Source organism: Miscanthus floridulus, chromosome 2, assembly GCF_019320115.1.
Source record: "Miscanthus floridulus cultivar M001 chromosome 2, ASM1932011v1, whole genome shotgun sequence".
NCBI classification, from domain to species: Eukaryota; Viridiplantae; Streptophyta; class Magnoliopsida; order Poales; family Poaceae; genus Miscanthus; species Miscanthus floridulus.
Window position 1 is genome coordinate 48,190,085 of NC_089581.1, and position 14,926 is coordinate 48,205,010.

Below are 14,926 nucleotides of genomic sequence, written 5' to 3' on the forward strand. Positions count from 1 at the left end.
TTTAACTAGTCGTCGTACATTTAGCACTTATAAATAAATGGTCACAAATTACAGCATTCTACGATGATTTGTTAGAAGGTCACCTATGAACCGTCATGTATAAGGGTATTTCTCGTAGTGGACTTTGGTGCGAGACTTCCCTCCGGTGCGCGTCCAAACCAGAACCACTCGCACACGGGATCTGCGCGGCTTCGAGTGAGGAAGGCGATTCTGTACAACACTGCTAGAGCCGACGTCTCCGCCTTGGATCCCGTCATGAATATCTGCAACTTTTATTTTGGTCATTTCTTCATTTGACAAATTCTTATCACACATTATTCACTAATCTTACACATGTCTCATATAGTTTATAAAACCTTATGAAAGATGTGTCACATTTGTGAACAATGTCATTACCACTTTGTCATATAAAGAAATGACCAATACAAAAATTGTAGATCTTGATAAGTTATTCAACTTTGGTATTTATCACTTTTTCAGCTGAAATCATTTGGGGTACCAAAATCTTGTCTGAAGTTGAATTTTTTTGAAATTCAAAATTTAAATTGCTCAAACTTTTCATATGTATATATTGACAAAACCAACAAAATAAATTGATAGAGAATGATTTTAGAAAATTTTAGGAAAAAAAATCATCAGATTTGGAGTTAGTACGAGGAAGAAAAACTAGTTACAAAGTTGACCCACAGATTCAAAAAAGAAATCACACTGTTCACTATGATCATGTAAGGATCATCGAACAGTGTGATTTCTCTTTTCAATCTGTAGATAAACTTTGTAACTAGTTGTTCTCCCTCGTACTAACTCTAAATGTGATGGTTTTTTTCCTAAAAATTTCAAAAATCATGCTTCAGCATTTAAGTTTGATCAAACTTGGATGTGACAACGTTTTACACATTTTAAAATTTGAAATTTTATAAGTTCAAACCAAATTTTGAAACCCTAAATGATTTCAGATGTAAAAGTGATGAATACAAAAGTTGTTCAACTCATCAAGATCTATACAACTTTTATTTTGGTCATCTTGTCATTTGATAAAATTTGAACCTTTCAAATTTGAAATTTTAAAAAATAACAAGTTCGAACCAAAATTTGAGACCCAAAATGATTTCAACATAAAAAGTGATGAATACCAAAGTTGTTCAACTCATTAATATCTACAATTTTTATTTTAGTCATCTTATCATTTGACAAAATTTGAACCTTTCAAATTTGAAATTTTGAAAAACGACAAGTTCGAACCAAAATTTGAGACCCAAATTGATTTCAACATAAAAAGTGATGAATACCAAAGTTGTTCAACTCATGAATACCTGCAACTTTTATTTTGGTCATTTCTTCATTTAACAAATTCTTATCATACATTATTCACTAATTTTACACATGTCTCATATAGTTTATAAAACCTTATGAGAGATGTGTCACATTTGTGAACAATGTCATTACCACTTTATCATATGAAGAAATGACCAATACAAAAGTTGTAGATCTTGATAAGTTATTCAACTTTGGTATTTATCACTTTTTCAGCTGAAATCATTTGGGGTACCAAAATCTTGTCTAAAGTTGCATTTTTTTTTAAATTCAAATTTTAAATTGCTCAAACTTTTCATATGTATATATCGACAAAACCAACAAAATAAATTGATAGAGAATGATTTTAGAAAATTTTAGGAAAAAAATCATCAGATTTGAAGTTAGTACGAGGAAGAAAAACTAGTTATAAAGTTGACCCACAGATTAAAAAAAGAAATCACAGTGTTCACTATGATCATGTAAGGATCATCTAGAACAGTGTGATTTCTCTTTTTAATCTATGGGTAAACTTTGTAACTAGTTGTTCTCCCTCATACTAACTCCAAATGTGATGGTTTTTGTTCCTACAAATTTGTAAAATCATGCTTCAGCATTTAAGTTTGATCAAACTTGGATGTGATAATGTTTTACACATTTTAAAATTTGAAATTTAAAATTTGACAAGTTCAAACCAAATTTTCAAACCTTAAATGATTTCAGATGTAAAAGTGATGAATACAAAAGTTGTTCAACTCATCAAGATCTACAACTTTTATTTTGGTTATATTGTCATTTAAGTAAATTTGAACCTTTCAAATTTTAGCTGCTATTTATTCGTGCGCCATCAGTGGGGTGGCTGGTGATTCAGCCGCCCCTATAGTCGAACAGCAGGGGCGGCTGGTGGCAGCCGCCCTTACAAATGGGCACTGTAGGGGCGGTTGGTGATTGAGCCGCCCCTACAGATCAGCCCCAACTGTAGGGGCGGCTCAGGTTACCAGCCGCCCCTACAGTGCCATCTGTAGGGGCGGCTGGGCTGCTGGGGCCCGAGGACGCCCACTGTAGGGGCGCCCCCAATCCCAGCCGCCTCTACAGTAAAAACGCTCCCGTTCCTACTGTGCGAATCTAGCGTAGTGTATACAAGCAGTGGAGATAAAGAGTGCTTAAGGAAGTATTAAGCTAATTACTTCTTCATTTTCATATCAGCCTACCAGAGCCACGCAAATACAGGGAACTTAGCAAGCTTTCCGCTAACAACCTAGTATTCGGTATTTGATGATTTGTTATCATTTCCAAAGCTGGGTAGCAGCAGCACAAATTTAAACAAGGTTTAACATTCAGACATACACATCCACCCTCTCTTCTAGTAACACTGTAAGATTCAGGAGGTCCAGCATACTACAGTAGCATCAATCTCAAATTTGTAACATTAAATCGAGCTCGATATTTCAAATCTAAATCCAGCTCGATACTTCAAATTCATGTGGCTTTAATTATCATGGTTAAATCAATTTCTTTTGCAGGGAACTATGGCAGGTCAAAGCAATAACGTCATGACCTCATGAGCTTTTCACTGCACATGAGGATTGGTTCTTGTGACACCACCCTGGATCTAGCCCCAAATACCCCCAACAAGAGAACCAAACACTCCCCAAGCCCAGTGGATTACGACTAGCTGAACCACAATCAATCACTCGAAATCGCTCGAAAGCAGCCAGATCTCAGCTGGCGTTGTCCAAGCCTCGCATCCCCAACACAACCAGAAATCGAATATTTCAGGGGGAGGGCGCCCAATCCAGCAAGGTCCTCATAACTTACTGGAGCGTGGGGACGATGCTGGAGGGGTGCTTGGACAGATCCACCGGCTGGCTCCCCTCCAACGCCGGCTCCGCCATCCACGGCCCGAATCCCCCACACCACTAGAGGAAATTCCCAATCTCCCTACGACAGCGGGACGAAAAAAGCTCAATCCAAGGTCGATTCGCGCGGGAAAGGAGGGGCCGTTAGAGATCCTGCGGAAAGAATTTCGAAATCCGCGGTCTTTTTTAGAGATCGGGGAGAGGAGGCGGAGGGATCCGGGAGGCTCCGTCAATCCAAGGTCGATGTGTGGGTTAGGGTTTCTGCCTCCGTCGAGGAGAAGGAAGTGGGGAGGTCAGGGGAGGCGGGGGGTGGGTGGATGCGTGCGCGCATATATAGGCCGGAGAGAAGGCCACGGCGTTCGGAGGAGGCGACCTCGCCGGGGGGCGACGATAGTGGTCGGCGCTCCCGAGCGCAGCGGCCGGGGGCGCCGTCGCGCCACCAGCGCCTCTCACGGGGAGCCAGCGGGGGGGGGGGGGCTGGCCAGGACGACGTGAGGGGGGAGGAGGAAGAGGAGGGGGCGGCCGCAGCTGCAGCGCCGCGCGTGCCAGCGGCCATCGCCCTGTCGGCGTCAGGAGAGCGAGGGAGGGAGAAAACGAAGAGAACGGAGGGGTGAGAAGAAGCCTCTGGAACGAAAGCCGAGTATTTATTTGCTGGAGCATTTGTAGGGGCGGCTGGTTATTGAGCCGCCCCTATAAATCTCAACACCGGGGGCGGCTGGTGAGTGAGCCGCCCCTACAAATCCGATCCATTTATAGGGGCGGCTCGTATCACCAGCCACCCCTGCTGTTCCATTTGTAGGGGCGGCTGGTCTCGAGGCTCCCGAGTACGCGCACTGTAGAGGTGGCTCTATCACCAGCCGCTCCTACAAAAAAAATTTATCCCGTTGCTACAAACTGTTTTTCAGGTAGTGGTAGACGAACTCGGAGTATCTGAGTAGGAGTCGAACGTCGAGGTAGAATCAGCAGGAGCTGGTAGTCGGTCGTGGCATGCATGACGTGTTCGTGTATGTATATACACATATCCCTTGGCCTTGTCACGTTTAATCGAGGGTTGGCAGTACGACAACGGATTCCGACTAGCAGTGCAAGCACTCGTGACGTCGAACTCGTGTAGAAGTAGGACTCCCACAGCTCCCGTATTGAGTTGCGGCGTCGTCGAAGGCTTGGAACCGACGACACGCATCCAATTAGCGTGAGGTCGAGATGCACGAAGTGTAGCACGTCTGATACTCTGATTTGAACTTTCGCTTGCACCGTTAGATGGCCCATGTATGCACATCGTTCCGCCGGCTAGTACTCGTGCGGTACACGCGTCGCTAGAGAAGGCAGCAACACCCGACGTTGACAGCCCGTGTGTCGTATCCGGATACGACGTCAGGCTCTCTCGGATGAAATCGTCGCTTGCCGTCTCATGAGTCGTGACCGAGTTGATGTCGACTTATGTAATGGACGAGTTGAAACGACGGGGATCAGCACGGAGAAACCCAGCTGCCGTGGATGGCGTGGAAGATAATGTTGATCTCGTCGGAAAAATCATGTTATCGACGTCCGTTGAGTTCTCGATCGCGAAGTCATCGAAAGCCAGCTGTCGGTGTTTGATGACCGGCAATTTGTCACGGGTTACCTGGAACGATGTTCGAAGGGCTTCGGTGTACGCAGAACTCGACAGTAAACGCAAAGAGACGAATGATTTATACTGTTTCGATCCCTCTTGTCGAGTAATAGCCTTTACGTCCAGTCGGCGTGTAGCCTTTTACGTTGGATTGATAGGTATGATTGTATGTCATGGCCTATCGATCTAGGGAGCTCTGCCCTCCTTTATATAGCCCAGGAGGTAAGTTTCCTAGTCGGTTACAATGTAAGAGTCATAGTAGGATTACAGGGTAACAATGTTACTAGAATTACATGTGGGAAATTCCTAATCGAACTAGATCTTCTCCCTTCCTTGCGAGGTACCCGGGGAGTATATCCCACAGCAGCACATTGACGAGTCGAGGGACGGGGCACGACGTGTAGGGGCGGGGACCGAGCACGGCGCGACGAGGCGGAGTGGGCACGGCGGCAGATGTGGCATGGCTCGACGCGGGATTGGGGCGCTGCCGCGAGGCGGCTTGGGGCGGGCGGACGCACGGTGAGCCGCGACGAGCGAAGGGATGAGTTGGTGATTTCTGTTGGCTACTCTAGTGTAGATAGAGTAGATAGAGGAGAGAGCGTTGATAGCCTGTTGGGCTGGTCGCTGTGCCGGAGCAGAGCATCCGATTTTTTTTAAGATTCGAGACGTATGGTTCTAAGCATTACAATGTTTTCCTTCCTCGTTCTCCTTGGCTACTGTAGCATAGACGGAGTGGTCATGCTCGTCGGCTATTGTAGCAGAGAGCCGAAGTCACGAAGAGCAAGTCCAAACAGGTCCTAAAAATCACCCACATGATTCATGGCATCATGGCTCATTTAGCAGAGGCACACACTGTGAGCTACATATTTTTCTTCTTCTGGAGGCACACCTCATGGCCCATGGCCCACTTGCCAGATGCACGCGAGACTCGAAGTTTTTTTCTTCGTTCTGTTGGTGTACCTTTTTCTCTCTCCCCTTGCTATGTTATGTCGAGAAAATCGAGGCTTTTTAACAAAATTGTGCCATTTTTTCTTGGGAAAAAATGCTTTTTACCTCTTTGAATTATTGTCATAGCTCAGGTTTCCTCCCTAATGAAAGCCAAGTATTGTGGGTCCCTAAATACGTAAAACCATTTGTTGGACCACCTTGACTTGAATCCATACTGTTTTTAGCTGATGTGGCTGCCGTTTTGACTAGTCAACACAAGACATAGCAAATAGTCAGACACGTTAAAAAAAAGTAAAAAATAGCTAGACACCTTAGGAGTTCTAAACGACTTTAGATAAAAATATTATCAAATACAAAGTTGATAACATATTGAGAGCTTCAATTTTAGTGTAGATCAGGTCAACGTCTAAGGTATTTGAAAAATTCAAAAAAAAATGAATTTTAAAATTAGAGAACTTAAAACAAATACTCGTGCCTCTAAATGATCTCAAATAAACAAGTTGTTAACTACAAAGTTGATGATCTTATGAACTACAACTTTGGTATAGATTATTTCAACATTTGAGGTTATTTGAAAAAAATAAAAAAATAGAATTTTAAAATAAATTAACTTAAACAAATATTTGAGCCTCTAAAATAAATTAAATAAAATAAGTAATCAAATACAAAGTTATAGGTCGTGTTGAGCTCTGCAATTTTGATATAAAGTTTGTATTCATATGACTTAATATGAAAAAGTATGTGTATTTTGTACAAGAGAAAAAGAGAAGGATCAGATGATAGGTCAACAAAACCACCTAACAAATCACTTTGAAATAGAAGAGGACTATTTGTCTGATTTTAAAATTTAAGATGTCTATACGATATTAAGTTCGAGGGAGTCTTTCAAATTCAGTAATTAGTTTGGGTGAATCGGACTTCTATTTTAGCCAATGAACTCTTTTCCTTTCATCTTAGTTTTTTTTTTGAGCATTCATTGAATATTGAACCAAGTAAGCGGTCCAGGTACTTGTTTCTTAGCTAGGATTCAACCCATTAGTAGCCCATTAGTGAGTTTTCTGTATTCTCTTCCACCTTTGTCCGTTGCCTCAACGCAAGTCTACGAGCTTTTATCGTGCCATTAAAAAAGTCTGTAATTATACATAAACTATTAAAATAGTTGACCGTATATAGGTACTACTGCTCTAAACTTCTTTGTCTTATAAGTCATTAATTCTTTATGCCGTTTATTTTTCATCCTTTGATAGTTTTTATAGGTGGATCAACCAGTAAAATTATGCATGTTGTCCTTGAGGGTGGAGACCTTCTCTTACGACACGTAGCGCGGCGAGTGGACGTACCATAGCGACTGGCAGCTGCCGTTCCAAGGCCAGGCGCACTACGACCGCGACCTGGCCACATGGATCGGCCTCCACTTCCACTTTCAACCTGGCAGATACAAGACAGGTGGTGTCAGAATGAACTCCCAAAAATCTATCAGCCTCGTATCATGGATTATTTACTGCTGGCTGATTTGGTGTGAGAGAAAAATATTGTTCTCGGCTGGAAATTTACGATCATTTACGAGCAAATGAACAGGCTGCGTGTCCCCCAATGGATCTTGAAAGGCACGAGCCACCGGGCCAGCACCGGAGAGGACGGACCTAAACTCCCCAACATTGATGCAGAAATGTATCAAGCAATTGATTGAGGATAAGCAAGTTACTGATTCACTCGAACTAGGGTGTTTAGTTCCACGGATTAAATTTTAGTCTCTGTCACATCGGATGTTTAACACTAATTTAGAGTATTAAATATAGACTAATTACAAAGCTAACTGCACAGATCGAGACTAATTTGCGAGATGAATCTATTAAGTCTAATTAGTCCATAATTTGACAGCGTGTTGCTACAGTAAATGTATGCTAATGATGTATTAATTAGACTTAATAGATTTATCTCGTAAATTAGGCTCTATATGTGTAATTAGTTTTATAATTAACTTATGTTTAGTTCTCCTAATTAGCCTCCAAACGTTCGATGTGACCGGGACTGAAATTTACTCTATGGACCAAACACGCCCTGAAGAGGTTTACCTCCTGGCCACCGAAGAGATTCAGACGGCCTACTTCCCCACAGCTGGCCGTGACGCGCTCCCGCTCCTCCGCATTCTCCTCCAGGCGGTGGTCCACGGTTAGCAGCTGCAACTCGCCGCCCTGCGTGTCCAGGATGCAGCGCAAGTCCCCCACCGACGCCACTGTGACCGTGAACCCATCGATGACCACCAGTGTCGCCGTGGTTCCAGACACCTCCCCTGAAAGAGGTAGTGGCGTTGAGCTCCAAGCTCGACTGCAAAATGTACTGTACGTGATCGGGGTGGCAGTGGCAGTGGTACTGACCCTTGCGCTGGAAATCGATGTCGGCCTTGACAAAGCCGGCAACGAGCGTGGGGCAGCGCTGAAGCCAGTCGTCGCGGCCGATGTCCGGCGGCAGCGTGCTCATGACGTGCTCGAGCAGATGCTTCTTGCTGTAGACCGCCGTCGACACGCCGTTGTGGCCGTCGAACACCTGGCGCGCAGCGGAGGGGCGTCAGATCAGGGCGCAGCAGCAAGAGAAAGAGAGAGGAAGACAGAGAGCAGCAGCGAGAGGGAGGGGCGGGCGGGCGGTACGTACCACGAAGACGGAGAACGCCGATGCGGGGTCCCCAGGGACGCGGAGGCAGTCGGGCTTGACGAGGAAGTAGTCCTCGCCGCGCTTGGCGAAGCCGACGTGGCCGTAGCGCAAGGCCAGGCGCTCCGAGCCCCCCGCGCAGAGCTCGCGGCCGATGAGTGTGGCCAGGGGCAGCGCCGGCGGCAGGCGCCTCTCCTTCGCGGCGGTCGCCATCGCCGCCCGGTCCTTCAGACTTTAGCTGGCACCTACCGCCTTGGGTTGGGTTAGGTCCTTGGAAGAAGACAATAGGAAGAGGCCACCATTCATGGCGCGGAGGAAGGCCGCGGTGAGGTGCGGACGGCTGGGATCCGAGATTGCGCGGCTGGCGGTGCAAATCAGAGGGGATTGGTGTGCTCTCGGTAGCGGCCAGGGTTCCCTTTCCCGGAGAAGAGGAGAGGAGTAGAAGAGACCGAGAGACCACGAAAACTAAGGTGGCGGTGAATCGTACTCTAACACGATCTCCACCGATAAGGCGACAATTTTATTGACCGGTGTACCGGTTACCAAACGACGACGGAAAAACAAATTAAATAAGGACGGACTTATAAGACAAATTTTTTTTAGAGCGGTCTCTGTGCGGTAAACTTTTTTTTTATGGCAACTTTTTTAACGGCACACCTGCTAAAAGCTCCAAGTCTACACCCGCCGGTCTCCTGCCCCCCAGATCTGCCCATCCGCCATGGCGCCTCCACCGCACCGCCACCTGCTGCTGCTGCTCCTCCTCCCCCTCGTCCTCCTCGCAGGCGCACCCGCCGGAGCCGATGACCTTGTCTCGGAGCTCCAGTCCCTCCGCGCGCGGTCCCCGTCCGGCGTGATCCACCTCACCGATACCGCTGTCACCCGTTTCCTCTCCGCCCCCTCCGCGCGCCGCCCCTACTCCGTGCTCGTCTTCTTCGACGCCGCTTCGCTCCACTCAAAGCCCGACCTCCACCTGCCCCAGCTCCGCACCGAGTTCGCGCTGCTCTCCGCCTCCTTCCTCGCCCACAACCCCAATTCCGGCGACCTCTTCTTCGCCGACATCGAGTTCACCGAGTCGCAGCACTCCTTCCACCAGTTCGGCGTCAACTCGCTGCCCCATGTCCGCCTCATCCGCCCCGAGCACGCCATCCTGTCGGGATCCGAGCAGATGGACCAGTCCCACTTCGCGCGCCTCGCCGACTCCATGGCCGAGTTTATCGAGTCCCGCACGGGCCTCGAGGTTGGGCCCATCGTACGCCCGCCGCTCCTCTCCCACAACCACATCATCCTGCTTGGCATCCTCTTCCTCATCTCCATCCCCTTCATGATCAAGAGGATCATCGATGGGGAGACCCTGCTGCATGACCGCCGTGTCTGGATGGCTGGGGCGCTCTTCGTCTACTTCTTCAGCGTCTCTGGGGGCATGTACGGGATTATCAGGCACACGCCCATGTTCCTCACCGACCGCGCGGATCCCAACAAGCTCGTGTTCTTCTACCAGGGGTCAGGGATGCAGCTGGGGGCTGAGGGGTTTGCTGTCGGGTTCTTGTACACACTAGTCGGTCTCATGATCGCTGGGGTGACACACTTGTTGGTGAAGGTGGAGAGCCTGCAGACGCAGCGCTTTGCGATGCTTGCTGTCATGGCGATCGGGTGGTGGGCTGTTAGGAAGGTGATCTACTTGGATAACTGGAAGACTGGCTATAGCATTCATACTTTCTTCCCAAGCAGCTGGAGGTGAAATTCTTACCTGAGTGGGATGGATGCTTCTTCCCTTTGGTTTCAGAGGTATGGAATAACATCCCACCTTTTTCCAATTCTGTAGTTGGCATATTGGTTGCGATTGTTGTGTTAACATCGGGGTGACCCTGAGTATAAATGATTTTGTCTTAGGTTCATAATTGAGTAATTCATACATGTGTTTTAAGCAAAAGATGTACTGGCTTGAAAATCCAAAGACAACCTTGGGTTGATGATAATCCAGCATTGAGATAAATGGTGTGGAGCATCTCCATATGAAACTGATTTCTGTATCTCCAATTACTTGAAGTAATTTGCTTGGCAGTTAGCATGCATTGTTAAAAAATAATTGTTGTATCCAGTACACTATTGACCAAAAAAAAATTATTTGATGATGCATTGATATCCAGTGAATTTTTTTAGCAGTGTGTTTTCTTGTGTTTCCAGGGTTAGGTTCCTGTCCTAGCAAACTGGACAGAGAACTGATTTTAGAATTGGATTCCGTTCCTTACCCTTGATTTGAGCTCTCCATTTCTTTCTGTTCTCTCATTCCATCTTTAAAAATCATATGCATTAGCATGTGTACATGTTATGCCCTACAATGCTTTGTTTTTGAGAATTCTGTTACTTTGTAGTATCTTTCTTGTGCTTGTGGCTGTATCCTTGTGGAGACATGCGTGCGATCATGCGTATGGGTAGTTGTAGCATCTTTCTTAGATGCTCATAGTTGTATGCCAATTGTGTTTATTTGGGATCAGTACTGTATTCCTTAGAAGAGGCTGTTTGTCCCATGCTCTCCAAGGCTCAGTTCTACTGATATGGCGTGCAATATTTGTTTTGCCTGAACAAACAATGTTATTGTTACATCAAAGTTCTTTTAGGGCTCGTTCGGCAGTGGCCGGACCAGGTTTCGCTCCTGGCCACAATACTCCAGTTTTCAATACAGGCGGCTCCGTTCCACCCGGAACGACGCCCTGGAACGGCCCGTTCCAAAATAAACGAACGGGGCCTTAAAGGTTTGGGATGCGCGATGAGGATGTCAAAACTCAAGGAGTTTGAAAGATTCTTTTATCAAGAGGATGCAGTGTGCATGTAAAGATTCAAATGTGCTACTTTTGGTCACATGCCTCAACTGAAGCCTTTTAACGCCAAGCATACAGTGCTATTTGTCTGTAGCAGGATAGTAATTATGAGATACACTAAAAGGTTATATTTTCATAATTAAAAGATAGTTAAACATTTGTTTTCTTAATATTCAGGGGAAAAAAGATAACATATTTGGATTACGTTAACCAGGATATGAACCCTATTTCTGCACAGTTTCAACTATTATGGCTTGGCAATTTCATTCAGTGTCATAGTGGTGGCATCTGGGTTGGGACTTGGGACACAGTCCAATCTGGTGCCCGATGATTGGCTGTTCCATATTGATACCGCTTGCGGACCCCTTGTGAGGCTTCAGTGACATTTACTTATTATAAAATTGAGCTTATGACAGTGAGTAAATTAAATTTCTTAGAGTGCTTTGTTGCTAACGGTATGGAATAGATGATAGAAATGGTAACGGTGTGAATTCAAATGGTATCAAAGTGACCTGAAAATTCAATGCTATTCTAACTTTCTAATATTAGAAAGATAAAGACTACAGAGCTGTGAGTAACAATCTGTGGTCTCTTGTATATTTCCCCAATCAGCTGTCTCAAAGTTTCTAAGTTGTATTATGTCAATCTGTGGTTCAGCACTTTAAGTAGAACATGTATACCGAGTCCTCTTATATATTATCCGTACTCTTTCTTGTCACACTAGTTTTAACTTTCTGAGGGCAATGAGATACTTCTTCGAAAACTGAATTTATAATCCTACATTCAGAAAAATAATGTTAGGAAACATTTTCTGAATTTTGGATTATAGAATTCAGTGATTCTATGAAACATGTGCCTTTTCAACTGTCATGTGAGGTTAAAAGAAAAACTGTAGCAACTATCAGTATACCGAGTCCTCTTATATATTATCTCATTTGAGTTTTGATAGTATTTTTATCACTATTTAGTATGATCTAGATTCTAGAACTAGAGAAAATGCTACCACTTAAAAACTGAATAACTTGAGTGACAGGCAGTGAAATAGTTAAAATGAGATTGTTGACTTTTCCTATTTGCGGTAGCCATTCTGGATCCGTAGCAGATCTGTATGATTTATAAATGGGGTGTTGAGGAGTAAAAAATATATTTGTTGGGGAGCATGAAGTTCAAAAACTTGGATGATTTGATGTTGCGTGTACTGTGGGTGTCACTTGTTATTACTTATTACCTCATGCAAGCTCAAACCAAATAAATATATCATTGTGTGCAAAAAGCGCATCAGATTTTTAACATATAATATGGACTTGGAGGATTATGGCCATCAGTGTATTCCCTTGAGTTATATACTTTCTAGCTAATATTTTTGCTTAGGTATGCTAAGGTACTTTCCAGTATCGAGTATGAACTTGAAATTTAGCAATAGAATATCATGAAGCTATGACTTCTTTTTGTTATTGATGCTCTGAGCGGTGTTACCTGGACACAGGTACCAGTGCGAGTGAGGGTGTCGGTGTCCAGATTTGGGTGCAGATGCCCAATCCGGCGAACTCTAGAAAATAGGATTTGGGGTTTGTCTAATATAGTAATTATTATTATTGTTAATTAGAAAAGAAAATAAATTCATTTACACAATCTTGTGTGCAATCTTTTATTATCGTGTCATGTTTAACTAATCCATATGGGCAAATGCATCACAAGTTTAAAAAGGAGAGAAAAAAGAACAGGAGAGGGAATGAAGAAAGATATATGCTATTGGGTTTGCCTTTTACAGGCCTACTCAGTCCACCTAAACAAATCTTGCCCTAACCTTCACTAGGCCTACGCAGGGACACGTCTAATAGCTGCCACCACTCCCTCCTCTTATTGCCAAAATGCCAAGACTACATCTCTGATCTCTTGTTCCCATCGCAGAGCTGCTGCCGCCATCCCCTTGCATCTGGGACTAGAAAATTGATTGCCCCTGCCCTTCTCATCTTCAATGGTGCTCTTAATTTCCCTAGGAATCAGATGTTGCTAACTTAGCGGACTGGAAGGGCAAGGCTGAGGACCTGCGGTTCTTATCATCTTTAATGCAGTCTGACTCTTCAGCCCTTCTCCACTTTTCATCCTCTGTGCTCAGTGGTTGGCCATCCTCCAAAGAAACCTTCTTGCCTCCGGTACTGCTCGGGCGTGTCTGATACGTGTTGCCCAGTGTCGAGCATGAGTTGACACTGCAAAATTTCTTTGGGCATGCGTATCCATGTAACATTGTTCTTGATCAAACTTTTTGTGTGAGTTCTTGAAGCTACCACATGCTAAGGTGGCATTAGCATGTATTGAAGCTACCACATACTTTCCAGGAAGTGATTGTTTTGTTCACTTTTTGTGTGATATTATGTGATTTTACTTGTTGATACTTCTTTCTCAAGGAAATGAGTTCTAAGCTAGAGGCAATATTCAAGTGATTGTGAAACTTAAATTGGAGATGCAATTTTGTGAAAATAGTGTGCGGTTATTTCTAGTTTTCCTCTTTTAGTTCTTATACTACTGCTGACAAGTATTTCATGGTGTGCTTATTTAATTTCAGGGTTTGAAGTCGTCCAAATTGACATGCCAAAAGTTTAAGATTGCAGTTTCTCAGCTGCTCTAGTATGAAATAGAGAGAGAACTCAAGTTATTTTAGCTGAACTTGCAATTCTGTTACTCAAAAAGAAAAGTCCCAGTTTTGAACTTCTATATATGATGTGGTTTTTTTACATGGTTGAACAAGACAATGGTAAATCTTAGTTGATCATGCCCTGCTTACATCTTTTGGATGATCGCTGCATTGAATGATCTGGTTCGGAAGTTCTGTATGCACATGTGGACTTGTGTTTGTATCCAGGGAAATGTACTTTTACCTGGTTGAACAAGACAATGGTAAATCTTAGCTGATCATGCCCTGCTTATATCTTTTGGATGATCGCTGCATTGAATGATCTGGTTCGGAAAGTTCTGTATGGACTTGTGGACTTGTGTTTGTATCCAGGGAAATTTTGTCCATATTGTGGTATCTGAATGGCGAGGCTGTCGTACAGATATTTATAAAGACGTTATCTGCCGTTCTTGATGTAATGTGCATCTTAAGTCAGGGCTTTTATTTTTTCTAATACTTGAAGGCTCCTCTTCTTTTGACAGCCATTTTTCTTGGTTCAACGCCATCAAGGATTCTAAATCAGGGTCTCTACTTTCTTATGGCATGTGGAATATGTTCATCATTTACATATCGTTTTCCCTTTTTTCCCCCTTCCACATCTCATTGATTGGGCGTGGGTGTGGCAGTGGCCGGAACTTGTGGATGTTCTAGAGCTAGCCATCTAGGGATGGCATGGTTGAGGCCAACCGAGATCGAGCTCGGGAAAGAACAGAGGTGGAGATCGGCTGGAGAAGGTAGGGTTTTGTCTAGGCACCCAAATCCGGGGAGAAAAAATGGGAGGGGCGTGTGAGAGATTGGGGAGCTGATCCGGCGAATGAGGAGGGCAGAGCCGGTGGCAGTGGCACAGCGCATGGTGAGAAAAACGTTGGAAACTGAAAAGTGAAGGCCTTGGGTTTCATTGTCATGGGTAGTGTTACCAAGGTTGACACATACGCTTTTCTAAGTTAAACCTTTTTAAGTTTAATCAAATTAAGTTTAAAAGAGTATAAATATTTATATAATAAATAAACATATTACTTTTTTATCAACATGTGGCTTCAATAATAGCACAGTTGCTTCAGCAATAGCTTTC

The 14,926-nt window shown here is 44.4% G+C and overlaps 2 protein-coding genes across 4 annotated transcripts; one reads left to right on the forward strand and one right to left on the reverse strand.

Moving 5' to 3' along the window:
- Positions 1 to 252: 252 nt before the first annotated feature.
- On the reverse strand, positions 253 to 8,868 carry LOC136538714 (probable protein phosphatase 2C 33). 3 transcript variants are annotated; one of them, XM_066530677.1, is made up of 6 exons: positions 8,365 to 8,868; positions 8,091 to 8,259; positions 7,788 to 8,005; positions 7,053 to 7,140; positions 5,818 to 5,957; positions 253 to 263 (listed from the first exon to the last, which is right to left on the reverse strand). In XM_066530677.1, exons 1-5 carry the CDS (start codon positions 8,572 to 8,574, stop codon positions 5,833 to 5,835), a joined length of 810 nt encoding a protein of 269 aa, XP_066386774.1. In that variant the 5' UTR covers positions 8,575 to 8,868; the 3' UTR covers positions 253 to 263; positions 5,818 to 5,832. The 3 variants fall into 3 exon arrangements, with proteins under 3 accessions (XP_066386774.1, XP_066386773.1, XP_066386775.1); XM_066530676.1 differs by lacking the exon at positions 253 to 263 and having other exon boundaries at positions 4,994 to 5,957; XM_066530678.1 differs by lacking the exons at positions 253 to 263; positions 5,818 to 5,957 and adding an exon at positions 7,267 to 7,355 and having other exon boundaries at positions 7,001 to 7,140; positions 8,365 to 8,867.
- A 143-nt stretch (positions 8,869 to 9,011) lies between these two features.
- LOC136523452 (probable dolichyl-diphosphooligosaccharide--protein glycosyltransferase subunit 3) lies at positions 9,012 to 14,105 on the forward strand. Its single transcript, XM_066517135.1, has 2 exons — positions 9,012 to 10,146; positions 13,747 to 14,105. The coding sequence occupies exon 1, from the start codon at positions 9,080 to 9,082 to the stop codon at positions 10,097 to 10,099; it is 1,020 nt and encodes a 339-aa protein (XP_066373232.1). The 5' UTR covers positions 9,012 to 9,079; the 3' UTR covers positions 10,100 to 10,146; positions 13,747 to 14,105.
- Positions 14,106 to 14,926: the final 821 nt, after the last annotated feature.

Bases quoted from the DNA above. Each gene is read 5' to 3' on its own strand.
- LOC136523452 (XM_066517135.1), top strand. From the start codon at position 9,080: ATGGCGCCTCCACCGCACCGCCACCTGCTGCTGCTGCTCCTCCTCCCC.
- LOC136538714 (XM_066530677.1), bottom strand. From the start codon at position 8,574: ATGGCGACCGCCGCGAAGGAGAGGCGCCTGCCGCCGGCGCTGCCCCTG. The intron at 8,260-8,364 runs GTACGTACCGCC...GCTGCGCGCCAG, and splicing joins CGGCGTTCTCCGTCTTCGTG to GTGTTCGACGGCCACAACGG. The intron at 5,958-7,052 runs GTACGTCCACTC...TGTGTTGACTAG, and splicing joins GGCAGCTGCCAGTCGCTATG to TCAAAACGGCAGCCACATCA.